Source organism: Lycorma delicatula, chromosome 5 (genome assembly GCF_047948215.1).
Source record: "Lycorma delicatula isolate Av1 chromosome 5, ASM4794821v1, whole genome shotgun sequence".
In the NCBI taxonomy this organism is placed as follows: domain Eukaryota; kingdom Metazoa; phylum Arthropoda; class Insecta; order Hemiptera; family Fulgoridae; genus Lycorma; species Lycorma delicatula.
The window spans coordinates 64,447,639-64,462,173 of NC_134459.1; the positions used below are offsets into that span (position 1 = coordinate 64,447,639).

General features: G+C 29.9%; 1 protein-coding gene across 1 annotated transcript in view; it reads right to left on the bottom strand.

Moving 5' to 3' along the window:
- The window catches only part of Su(fu) (suppressor of fused domain protein), a 35,531-nt gene that overhangs the window by 19,687 nt on the left and 1,309 nt on the right, over positions 1–14,535 (bottom strand). The window contains exons 2-5 of the mRNA XM_075366295.1: positions 11,537–11,629; positions 5,545–5,723; positions 2,799–3,027; positions 1,983–2,318 (exon numbers count right to left, since the gene is read on the bottom strand). Of these exons, the coding sequence (XP_075222410.1) occupies positions 1,983–2,318; positions 2,799–3,027; positions 5,545–5,723; positions 11,537–11,629 (837 nt within the window). The remainder of the gene's footprint in view (positions 1–1,982; positions 2,319–2,798; positions 3,028–5,544; positions 5,724–11,536; positions 11,630–14,535) is intronic.

Below are 14,535 nucleotides of genomic sequence, written 5' to 3' on the forward strand. Positions count from 1 at the left end.
GATTATTTAACTCATAAAGATGGAGATAGCATATTATCAAAATTTGAATTGTTATATTTTTGAATCTGAAAGTACTTCAACGGGATTCTTTCCTAAATATAGTTCTTTGGTTTTTTCCCTTAAATTAAATACAAAATATAACTTTTTTCTTTACTGATTTTCTCTTGGTTATCAGACACAGACTGATTTGATGTTATGTTCCATTCCTTTCTTTTATGCAATTATCTTAATATTAATTTAGTCCTAACAATTTTTGCCTTCTGCACACACCTTCATACACACACACACACACACAGAGAGAGAAAGAGAGAGAGAGAGGGGGGAAATGAAATCATCTTCAGATTTTGCATAATTAATGTTATATATTTTTTTGATAACTTTGTTTATATTAATAAAGGAACAACTTTTGTAAAAAAAACGTTTTTGCTAAATTTCACCCCCCACAAAAAATGATTTTAATTTTAACGAGTTATAGTTGGAAGTACAAGGGGTGATCTTCATTGGAGTTTTTTTTTTGATAGTTGTTTGTTTACAAACAACTTTTGTAATTTGTGTTTTGTAGTTTTATTTTGATTGTTATAAAGGGCAGTAACAAGGGGTGATTTTTGTTGCATTTACGTTTTTTGAATATTTTTGTGAATAATTATAAAAAAAAACATCTTTTGTTTAAAACGTTTTTGCTAAATTGCATCCCTACTCCAAAAAAAGAAATAATTTTGAAATGTTGTAGAAGAGAGTACAGTGGGTCTTTTTTGTTGCAGTTTTTTTTATTAACATCTCACTGGATCCATAAATTTGTTTCCCCATCAAAGTTAGTCTTAACCCAGCCACCCCCACCCTTACAGATCCCATATAGCGGTTGGACTACTGCTGTAGTCATCTGCTATGTTGTGACATCACAGGTGAGCAGTAGAATTAAATAAACGAATAATATTCAAAGTGTAAAAATTTATTTAAAGTGGCTGCTAGTACTGCCACACCCATGCAAACGAAATATTGTTTGCATGCGTGCTTTAATTAGAATTATTAAATGAAATAAACAAAAACATATTATATTTAAATAAAATGATGAATATTTTAAATTAAGTTCTGAGTGTAAACCATACATCAGAAAAGAGCTGTTTGACGGGAAAGCCATCCAACTGATTTGTCAGCTTTTATTTATTACAGAGTCACTTTCTACTTTATCCTTCTGGTTTTATTACCACAGAGGACTAAAATTCACACAAATATTTTTAAAGGTTTCTTTTTAATCCTTGATAATAAATTTATTTAAGAAATACGATACCAATTTGAGTATAAATCTTGATAAAGGAAGGAGTATAGAAATTTATTTATTTTATTGATTATTTCTCCTCTCCTCTTTTTTATACAATTTCATAGCTACATTATATTTTCAAAATTTTATAACAACTTATAATACATTGTTAATTATACTTAAAAACTAGTAACATTATTAATGTTTCTAATAGATATAGTTTTGACAAAATTTGTTGTTACAGTTTCTTTTATATGTCTGTATAGAGAAGACACATCTTGTCAGCTTAAAAAAATAAACATTTGACATTATCTTTTTCTAAAAACCATTGTTTAATACTAGATTTAAATTTTGTATAAGTTAAGTTTTCTGTTTTCAAGTGATCGTAGGTTGTGCACTCACCAACAGTAATCAGAGGAGAAAACAACTGATATTAAACAGAAAAAATTGACTTTAATAAACTTTTGTTAACAAAATTTATCTTGTTTTAATTATATCGGTTTTCATGATAAATAGTAATGTTTAAAATATTTAATAGGCATACCAAATTCAAAAATGTTTTTCAGTTGTATAACAATTTTTTTTTAAACTGTCTTTGTTATGGGTTTATACACCAACTTTTTTTAATTGATCTCTATAAGTCAATATATGAACTGTATGTCAAAATATAAATTACAATAGAAACTAAATTAATCTGTTTCATAATTAAATACAATTTACTTACTGCTGTATATGTGATTTAATTGGTGGCAAAACAGGCCTAGTATTAAGCGAGCCTTTTTTAAATGCAGCTTTGATTTGTTCAGTATCAGAATGAGTCAGGGTAGCAGGCCCTTCTCTAAGACAACCTCCTTCACTCTCTAATTCCCTGCTGCTATTGCCATTCTCTTTTAAAAGAGCATCAATATCGGCAGTAGCCCAAGAACAACGAGCACTAACCCCGCTCAAATTAGAACCATCTTCTTTAATTCCTCTATCGACTTCTTCTTGTGCAGCTGGATTTAATTCTAACATACTTTCACCTCTTCTCATGTCTGTTACTAACCAAGGTCCACCAGCACTAAAATAAATATATAACTTTTTGTAATTGAAAGCAAATATAATATTATTACATCACATATAAATTAAAAGAGAAACAAAAAAATTAAATTATATAGTTTGAAACATGTGTAATAGACAAGAAATGCAGCTAAAGCAAGAAACAAATAATTTTTTACTAGAAATCCAATAACTAGATTTTTCACTTCAAGAGTAATTTTTTTTCTACAACTAAAAATTATAATAATTGATAATTTATAGGGACACTGTAATTAGTCTGAAGCAAGTTTTTCATGTATTACACTAATATTTTTTTTGCCTTATTAATGTAATTAACAAATTACAAATTACTTCATGTTTAAATAATTACAACTGCATTTAAATCATATGAACTTAAACAAAGGAGTACAAAGAGAAATGGATTGAAAAGTTTTTTGAATTGAAGCAGGAGGGAAAATGCAGTAATGTAAAAGCACTTCATAAAAAAAGTACAGATACAAACCTTGGCAGTCGTTTTAGTATATCCAGAACACCAGGACCATTCCATCTTTGAGCAGCTAATAATTCTTCTTTACAGACACCAACAATCTGGACAAAATTTACAGGGCCAAATGGGGTAGATGTAACTGAAAGTTGTGAATCTTCACCCATCAACATATGTTGTATACGTGATTCACTATTATCAAGAGCACAATGCCAAGAAACATGATCACCAGCACATAATGTATTACCTTTTAAAAACAAATAAAATTATTTTTGAAACATTAAAAAAGTAAAAATAATGGTAAACACTATACTATGTTCTTGCAAAAGCTAGCCTACGTTGTAGATCAGCAGTTTGTAATTTTATTACAAACTGTGCAATAAAATATAAGCAGCTTCAAATATTTATAATAATTATCTGATATTGATATGTTAGAAAAATTATGATAGTGACAAGTAAAAAAACATCATATGAAAACAACCTAGGGAAAGTTTGTTAATAATAAAATATTTACTATTATAATTATCTTTAATAATAGTTATAAATATCTGAATAAAAGTTAATTAAACTAATGATAGTTGTCTGAATCGCAGTTTTATTTCTGAAAATTATCAAAACTGGTAGGTTGGTGGTCTATGTTACATCAAAGATTCATTTCTTCCTTTTTTACTTCATCATAGCAGTCAAATACACACATACTTGTCCAGTTTTAATCAACAACAGGATATCTACATGTTTATAAACTGACTGATAAATTAAAAAAAAATTTAGATAGTTATTTTCAAGTATCTAGTATTTTCTTCAACAAAAATTTAATTATAAAAATAACTAAACAATATACTTTTGGGATAATTAATGACTTGTTTTTTAAACATGTCAAAAATATACTTCTAAAAGATTCTTTTGGAGCTTAATCACAGCAACACTGTTGTTAATGGCACCTGTTTTTGGATAATTAAGAAAAACCTTAAGCATGATGACAAGTATTCAGTCTCTAATGAATCAGTTGTTTAATAAGCAGCTTTTTGTTAAATTTAATATATTTGTAATATCCATCTTTCTCAATTTTCATTTTACTTTGTTATGTGAAAAAATTTACTTTTATACAAACCAATTAATTTTTATTTAATGAAAATGGCTGCATAACGTTAATATAAAAGTTTTCTATTGATAAAATCAAGCAGGTTTATACTGATTAAAATTTAATTATTAACTGTTAATTGCTCATTCTGCTATTACAACTTCTCTATCTTCATGAAGGATTTAGAATTTTTCATTTACACTGACTTCTAATTTCTGAGATTCTCCCCTTATCATCCAGGAAAAGCATTTGTGACGTTATAATATGATTTTCATTCTGCTTTATAACAAACTATCTTTCTGTACCATATGCAAAATTTGTGACATGATAGTTTGTAAAACTCTAATAATAATATCTGCATTTATTTTACATATTCGGGTTCTCTTAGCAAAATTAATAAGTTAAACTTTTCTATTTTCAATATCTTATCTACTGTCAATATCCATCTCTCAAGTAATGAAACTTTACCTTCTAATTATTGAACAGAGAGTTAACCTGTTCTATTATTTCACGGCTTAAAACAATTTTTGACCTTACTAAAAAAAAAAAAAAAAAAAAAAATCATTATTTCCATCTTACTTTGCAAACAGTCTTACAGTATAATGTGATATGCTTTTTAAAAAACTTAAAACAGCTTTTTGGAAAAAAATGTTCACTAATCTTCAATTATCAGATCAGGAAAAAATATTGAAAACAAGTTTCTTGAATTGAAGTCATACACAAAGTTCTCAACTTTATTTATCCAACTTCTAAGAAGATAGTCCATATAAATATTAATATCCTAAATTCATGCATAAACACTATTTTTTTCATCTCCAACAACTGCTAATTCTTTCTATTATGCACAATTATGGTACTATTATACTATATGAATCAAATCATATTATCTTAGTATCCCTCTAATATTTCCTACAGCTTCTTTGCTACTTTGTCAAACATGTTTTCTAAATCATGGGAAAGTAATAATAATAATTCATTATATAAATAAATAATTCATAATTGTAGTAATTCATCTGAAAGTAATAAAACTCCTCTCAAACATTTTTTTTTTGAAATGTGAAAATTTATTTGCCCTGTTTCTATAAAATGATTCTGTTATCATGTATTATCATTGAATATTTTGTTTTTGACAAATATTTGTTACAGTCTATACTGCAACTTTGCAAATTCTTTATAGATCTGTACTGCAAATTTGTTGCAATTACTGAAATTTTTGTATACTCTTAGGCTAAAAGGTTCTGTTTATTACTGGTAGATTTTTAGCAATCATATCATCTTATATGATTCGAAAGCAACATAATAAAGTAACATTGTTTAAGTGACAGATGATGTTTGTTAGAATTAAGTATTTACTATTACCAGGTATGTTAATATTCTTTATTCTATATAACATGTACTGCACATAAAAAAACAATTTTTTTTAAATATTTGACTCTACAAAATCTTTTATAGTAATTGCAGAATTCATATTTGTATATACAAGTTAATGTGGTAAATATAAAAAAATTGCATTTTCAATGATTAGATGTTGTAGTGTCTCAGAAAGTAAGTTATTTTGTAACATTTTGAATGTTTTTATAAATTTTGAATATTTTGTAAGTTTAATCACATTTCAAAAACATCAACCAATTAGACATTATTTAATAGTAACAAAAAAAAAAATACATGTTATGCTATTTATACCTGATTGAAATACATATTTTGCTAATGCCTGCATTAATGTTGCAGGCCAAGTTGGAGGTCCAGTTTCTCCAGGTTCACGACGCAACCTAAATGTCAATTCAAAACCAAAACCACTAGGAGTCTCTGGACCTGATATTTCATGCACTCTACCATCTCCATGAAGATCTGATAATCCAAAACTATTTTTAAAAAATAATAAGACAAAAATCACTTTCATTCACCATTCTAGCATAAAATTTTATAAATAATAAATCTCATATTTGTAAAATTTATAAAACAATCAATCATTTCTAAAACGGTGTTCTGCATGAAAAGATTTCAGTATATTTCTAAGTGTTAAAACCATGAATGTTATTCTTAAGTTATACAGAATCAGAGGATTTTAATCAGCTGTACTGTACAACTGGTTAAGAACTGGTAATAAAGAAGGCAGTTGAAATGTAATTCTGTACAACTGGTAATAAAGAAGGCAGTTGAAATTTAATTCTTGATTAGAAAACCTTTATGAAATATAGCTCCTCTCTCCAAGAAATAAAATGTGAATGCTTAGGCAGATGTCTTAGCTTGTTGCTCTTAGTATTTATAAATGATATTCTCCATAAAATCATGGACCTTCCATTGATACCCTTTGTTTAGATATCATATATATATATCAGAAAATTACTTGAAAGGATTGCAAAATATTGTAACAAGACCGGTATAGCGGACCTGCGTAACGGATTCCTATCAATTAAGAAAGTAGTAGAAAATATAATAATGGGAGGACCAGAAAGGAGCTAAAAGGAACCCTTTTAGTAGAGGTAACAGGTCTGTGAAATGAGTCTAAGCGAGACGTTACGATGTCAGCTGGTGAGATGAGTCTGCAAGATCAGTAGGTGAGATGTGAGTCTGTGAGGAGAGTTCTGCAAGATATAGAGTTCAGCAAGAGTATTCTGCGAGGTCAGTGAAGAAGCGAATTTCTAGTGAAAAGTTCAGCTCAATTACAGTGACGTTACAAGTAATTCCAGTACATGAAAACAAGAAATAGTTTGGTGAGTTACTGTTAGACTATAGGTGAAAGAGATAATGTACTAAATTTCATTCATAAACTGTTAGGGTAGTTTTATTTGTGAACAGCAAAGGTACTTGCAGTAAAAGAACTTTATACTTGTCTTATATATTGTACTATTGTTGTTAGTATAAACTAGTGGCTGAAAGTGTTAAGACTAGTGGTCATGCTATGTCTTGTCAACTGGACTGAATTCTGGTTTTCATTATTTATCTACCTGTGAATACTTTAAATTATGTTTTTTGTAATCATTGTTTATTATTATTACCCACATTTATTATTATTGTGGTTGTGATAACTATTTTTATTATTGTGAGTTGTTTATTATTGTCGCTTATTATTATCATTACTATTTGCATTATTATTATAATTGATTTGTCTTGTTTTACTTATGTTCTTTAAATAATAAATTGTAATTATATAAATATTACCAATTCTCAATCTCTCAATATTCTCATCGAGCCATGAACATAAGACAATATAAAATAGCAGTGATTTCATCTGAATGAACGCAAACAGTACTGCTTCACTTCTTAGTTTATATCTTTTTAATTTGATATCCAGGCATAACTCAGCACCCATACTTCACAACAAATCCTTCAATTATTCAACATTTGCGAATCTCCAAATGAATCAAAAGAATTTAATCTTTCATTTTTACTATATTTTGAATGTTATTTGTTTTTGTTAATAAAATAAAGGTATGTTTTATAATTATTTACTGTTTGTCCAAGATAAACTGTTTTTATAAAAAAATATTTATAAGGTTCATATATAGTTCATAAATAGTAATTATTTATGATTAAAATTAGTTTGTAAAAGTAATAAGTTTGTAAATTAGTTTAGGATAAAAAATTACTTTAAAAAAGTGCAACATTCCATAATTTTATGACTATGGTGATTAAACAGGATTAAATAACACTCTGAAAGCACTACAATTAGGTAAGTATTCTTACCTTTTTATTCAGATTGTACCTGGTAGTTAGAAATATAATTGTTTTAAATTATCTTAGTTGAAAAAAAAATATTTCAACAATTACCATAATTTTACTTAAAAATACTGATTGTGATAAAAATAATTTAGCTTATAAAAATCTGCTTTCATTTGGTGACAGTAAAATACTCCATACACTGGTATCAATAACTGGATTATGTTAGTTTACTGGTAGACTATTGTAATAAAAGATAATATAAGACTAATGTAATTTAAGGAGACTGGCTCACAATAACACAACTGTCTAACACAATAGCGGTTCTGTATGTATGCCATAACAATAGATTATAAACCTGACACTATTGACAACCTCCTCTATGAATCATGAGACCTTGCCGTTGGTGAGGGGGCTTGAGTGCTCAGGGATACAGAGTAGCTGGACCGAAGGTGCAACCATATCGGAGAGGTATCTGTTGAGAGCCAGACTAAGGAATGATTCCTGAAAGAGGGCAGCAGCTCTTTCAGTAGTTGTTAGGGGCGTGAGTCAGGACGACTTAAACGGCCGTATCACATCACTCAGTCCTCTGAGTACTGCGCAGCTGAAAGCAATGGAAAACTACAGCTGCTTTTTTTTCCAAGAAAATGTGGCTCTGCATTTTCACATAACAATAATGGAGGCGCCTTCCTTGGTAAAATATTCCGGAGGTAAAATAGTCCCCCGTTCGGATCTCCGGGTGGGGACTACTAAGGAAGGGGTCACCAGAAAATTAAAAAATAACATTCTACGAGTCGGAGCGTGGAATGTTAGAAGCTTAAAAAAGGTTGGTAGGCTAGAAAATTTAAAAAGGGAAATGGATAGGGTGAATGTGGATATAGTAGGAATTAGTGAGGTTCGGTGGGAAGAGGAAGGCGACTTTTGGTCAGGTGATTTTAGAGTAATTAACTCAGCGTCAAATAATGGGCAGGCAGGAGTAGGTTTCGTGATGAACAAGAAGATAGGGAGGAGAGTGGAGTATTTCAAAACGCATAGCGATAGAATCATTGTAATAAGGATAAAATCAAAACCTAAACCGACAACGATTGTTAACGTTTATATGCCTACAAGCGCCCATGATGATGATGAGGTAGAGTGTGTATACGAAGAGATTGATGAAGCAATTTAACACGTAAAAGGAGATGAAAATTTAATAATAGTTGGAGATTGGAATGCAAGCATTGGAAAAGGCAAGGAAGGAAATATAGTGGGTGAATACGGGCTGGGCAAAAGGAATGAAAGAGGGGACCGACTTATAGAGTTTTGCACGAAGTATAATTTAGTAATTGCCAACACCCAATTTAAAAATCATAATAGAAGAATATACACTTGGAAAAAGCCAGGCGATACTGCAAGGTATCAGATAGATTATATCATGGTTAAGCAAAGATTTAGAAATCAACTCGTTGACTGCAAAACTTACCCTGGAGCAGACATTGATAGCGACCATAATTTGGTGATAATGAAATGTAGATTGGGGTTTAAAAACCTGAAGAAAAGGTGTCAGATGAATCGGTGGAATTTAGAGAAGCTTGAGGAAGAGGAGGTAAAGAAGATTTTTGAGGAGGACATCGCAAGAGGTTTGAGTAAAAAAGATAAGGTAGAAAATGTAGAAGAAGAATGGGAGAATGTTAAAAAGGAAATTCTTAAATCAGCAGAAGCAAACTTAGGCGGAATAAAGAGAACTGGTAGATAACCTTGGGTTTCAGACGATATATTGCAGCTGATGGATGAACGTAGAAAATATAAGAATGCTAGTGATGAAGAAAGTAAAAGGAACTATCGGCAATTAAGAAATGCTATAAACAGGAAGTGCAAACTGGTGAAAGAAGAGTGGATTAAAGAAAAGTGTTCAGAAGTGGAAAGAGAAATGAACATTGGTAAAATAGACGGAGCATACAGGAAAGTTAAGGAAAATTTTGGGGTACATAAATTAAAATGTAATAATGTGTTAAACAAAGATGGTACACCAATATATAATACGAAAGGTAAAGTCGATAGATGGGTGGAATATATTGAAGAGTTATACGGAGGAAATGAATTAGAAAATGGTGTTATAGAGGAAGAAGAGGAAGTTGAGGAGGATGAAATGGGAGAAACAATACTGAGATCTGAATTTAAGAGAGCATTAAAAGATTTAAATGGCAGAAAGGCTCCTGGAATAGACGGAATACCTGTAGAATTACTGCGCAGTGCAGGTGAGGAAGCGATTGATAGATTATACAAACTGGTGTGTAATATTTATGAAAATGGGGAATTTCCATCAGACTTCAAAAAAAGTGTTATAGTTATGATACCAAAGAAAGCAGGGGCAGATAAATGTGAACAATACAGAACAATTAGTTTAACTAGTCATGCATCAAAAATCTTAACTAGAATTTTATACAGAAGAATTGAGAGGAGAGTGGAAGAAGTGTTAGGAGAAGACCAATTTGGTTTCAGGAAAAGTATAGGGACAAGGGAAGCAATTTTAGGCCTCAGATTAATAGTAGAAGGAAGATTAAAGAAAAACAAACCAACATACTTGGCGTTTATAGACCTAGAAAAGGCTTTCGATAACGTAGACTGGAATAAAATGTTCAGCATTTTAAAAAAATTAGGGTTCAAATACAGAGATAGAAGAACAATTGCTAACATGTACAGGAACCAAACAGCAACAATAACAATTGAAGAACATAAGAAAGAAGCCCTAATAAGAAAGGGAGTCCGACAAGGATGTTCCCTATCGCCGTTACTTTTTAATCTTTACATGGAACTAGCAGTTAATGATGTTAAAGAACAATTTAGATTCGGAGTAACAGTACAAGGTGAAAAGATAAAGATGCTACGATTTGCTGATGATATAGTAATTCTAGCCGAGAGTAAAAAGGATTTAGAAGAAACAATGAACGGCATAGATGAAGTCCTACGCAAAAACTATTGAAAATAAACAAGAACAAAACAAAAGTAATGAAATGTAATAGAAATAACAAAGATGGACCACTGAATGTGAAAATAGGAGGAGAAAAGATTATGGAGGTAGAAGAATTTTGTTATTTGGGAAGTAAAATTACTAAAGATGGACGAAGCAGGAGCGATATAAAATGCCGAATAGCACAAGCTAAACGAGCCTTCAGTAAGAAATATAATTTGTTTACATCAAAAATGAATTTAAATGTCAGGAAAAGATTTTTGAAAGTGTATGTTTGGAGTGTCGCTTTATATGGAAGTGAAACTTGGACAATCGGAGTATCTGAGAAGAAAAGATTAGAAGCTTTTGAAATGTGGTGCTATAGGAGAATGTTAAAAATCAGATGGGTGGATAAAGTGACAAATGAAGAGGTATTGCGGCAAATAGATGAAGAAAGTAGCATTTGGAAAAATATAGTTAAAAGAAGAAACAGACTTATAGGCCACATACTAAGGCATCCTGGAATAGTCGCTTTAATATTGGAAGGACAGGTAGAAGGGAAAAATTGTGTAGGCAGGCCACGTTTGGAGTATGTAAAACAAATTGTTGGGGATGTAGGATGTAGAGGGTATACTGAAATGAAACGACTAGCACTAGATAGGGAATCTTGGAGAGCTGCATCAAACCAGTCAAATGACTGAAGACAAAAAAAAAAACTATTGACAACACTGCAAAAGTGCTGTTTTAGTGAAGTTTTGTAAAATATTTATTTGAAAGAGATGTAGAATGATGTTCATAAAAATAATAAAATGAAAACTATTTGTTTCATATAAAATTCAAAACTGAGATTATATATATTGCTAATGATGAGTAATTGATGCAATTACTTAATTTTATTTATATTTTAAAACAAAGTAAGTAAAAGCTAACTATAAAAAAGTTGGTATAATCACAAACACTTTAGGGTGTGGCTTAATACTTTAAAGTAATGAATTTTATAATGCAATTTTTACTACAATTTTATCATTCATTTAATTTACTTTACATTAAATCTATATTAATTATTTTATATAAACGTACACTTACCTAACATAATGCCAATGAGCTGGTATTCCTTTTTCTGGACATCCTGGATTGGCATACATACTAATGTAATCTAATGGATCTGGGCCACCCAACCTAGGAAAAAAGATTTATGTTAACAGTTTTATAAAATGTTAACACTTATGTGAGATTTATGTGTTTATAGCATTCCTTCCTTGGAATATTATAAACTGATAATACAATTAACTTGCTACATTAGTAACAAAATGAAAGCCCAGAAATGCAACTTATGTGAAACTGATGCAACAAAAATAGTAATGACTGCTATAAAAAAGTATTAACAAATAATTATATTCAGAGATAATGGTGATTTTTTTTTTAAATCTATTTTATTTTCTCTAAAAATACCTTCCACAACAAATTGTTAAGAAATACAAAGTTTTGTAAGCCAAACAAAAGTATTTTATTTCTTCTACTAAACACAACAATGCATTTCCAAACACCAACAATATAACTACAAGATATTACATCTGCTTTCAAAATATTAGCAGCAGGTATTAAAAACTTCTTTGGTATAATAGAAATAATCAAAATAAGATTAATAATTAAAAAGTCTGAGTAAGATTGTGTTAAGTATGGAGTTATGGTAAGATGTGGTCTGGGGGTCATTCCTCATTAAATCAAGAATCATACACACAGAATGCAATCACGAAACAAACACAATGTCCATGTAGTATCATTAAATCGAACTGATCTGACTGCCAAATGTATTATAATGGTCAAACAGGATGTAACCACAAAACTATAAATTACTTAAAATCCCTACACGGGAAAATAGTCAACCCATCCTTACATAAAAATGATAAAACTATCAACATTAGCAACAACCTCAATATTATATTCACAAAACATAAAAAAGGACCTCTTAATACAGTCAAACATTATGAAATATACAATACAAAATAACAATGCACTAGACTAAATGAACAAGGACCAAAAAATACGCATATTCATTTAGAATACAGTTGTTTATTTCTGTGTGTTTAAATTTTTGATCATATTGAAAAATATTAATATATCATCATCAGCATAGCTAATTATATTTTTATCTATTTCACATTTCTTACCTAAGTCCCATATATATTTTTTAATTTAGATAAGCAACAGCAGTCCTAAAATGCTGTAAGTTGATGCGATACCATCTCAATTACAATGTTAGTCATATCTTGTTGAACTGCAACATATTGCTAGATACTGTCAAAAAAAAGTTCTACAAGCTAAAACCTGCTCTCCAATTCTAAGTAATTGAAATTTCCCATACAGTAGTTCTATATTTATACAATAAAAGACCTTGGACTAGTAAAGAAAACAACTGGTTACAGAGTAAATATAACTGTTTCCACTATAAAATTGTTCATTATTTTACTTTAATTGACTTCTTGAATAATATAATTTTCCTTTCTTGTTCTTTCTTTGATTTAACAATAATTAAATTTTATTACTATCTTTATTTATATCAGATGGTTCAAGGCTGGGGAAAAGCATCATCTCCCTAATTCAATCTTTATTTCATCTTAAACAATTTGTGTATTGCTTGGGTTGTCAGTGGATTGTTATAATTATTGAGAGTTGTACATTTGGTATACTTCTTTCACATGAATGTTTTGTTTTATGAAAATATTTGATACAGGTTTTAGTTTCACATTTATCACTAATTTTGCTCTCAGATTAATGTTTCCCTTATTTGTCATATTTCTTAGATGGAAATAATTTTGTTGCAACTTTAAATATTCTTCAACTCCTTCAATTAAACCATATTGTTTAAAGTTTTTAATATACTTCATTAAGATCATTTACCTCTTCATACCTTTATTTACCTCAATCATGCACATTTTCCTCTTCAATAATAATTTACATACCTCCTCCAGCAATTATGAATCTATGTCATATTTAGAACTTATGATTTTCAGGAGGCTCTGGCACTTGTTGGGAACCATTTACTGCCAGATCTTATTAAAAGGCATGTTTTTAACGTAAGTATTATTTTGAAATTCCACAGCTGCTATGCTGCAGTCAGCCTCTACACATGTGCACTGTGTACCCGCATCTGTTGGCAAGGCAGACGCCATTACAAAAATATTTGAACGTGTTTACATTTGTTTGTGAGTATTTAAAATGCCTCTGCTGATTGAGAATCACACAGACTGTGAAATACGTGATGTGATTTGTTTTCTTAGTGCTAAATGCGTGAAAGCAGCTGAAATTCATCGTCAGATCAGTGAAGTGTATGGAGAAAATATTATGAGCAATGGAATGATATGAAAATGGGTTAGAGCTTTTAAAGATGGCTGCCAAAATGGAATGGACGTTATTACTGACGATGATTACTGTCATTACTGAAGATTTGGTGCAGAAAGTTGACAAAAAAGTAAGAGAGAACAAACGCTTTATGATTTCTTTGCTATCTGAAGAGTTTCCTCAAGTTTCAAGAAGTGTTGTCAATGGAATTATGACGGAACACTTAAATTATCGATGTTGATTGTGTCAAAGCGACCGTGTTGCAATGGTTATTAAGTCAGTCAGCAGACTTCTATGATGACAGTGTTCAAAAGCTGGTTGCATGATATGACAAGTGCCTTAATATTGGTGGCAATTATGTAAAAAGGGAGATTAGTACAGGCTTTCATGTAAAAATAAAATTGTTAAGAATAGTGTACTTGTTTTTTTTAAATTTCCAAACAGTAACTTACTTTAAAAACATATCTTGTATATTCCTATATTGCTGAATACTCAAATCTGTACATTTCCATGTAACCAAGATCATTTCTCAACAAAAAACTCATATAAATAATTGATATTCATATTAACACTCTCCACAAGGACATTTAGAATGTTTAGTTTTACTTTTGGCATAATTCAATATTAAATGAGTTTTTTGAATATATTACAGTATTGTTTATAAAATTCCGTGTACCTAAACTATCAAACAAATTATTAGTTTGGTCATTCAAATCAAATTTAGTTATGTTCAGTCAGCAGCT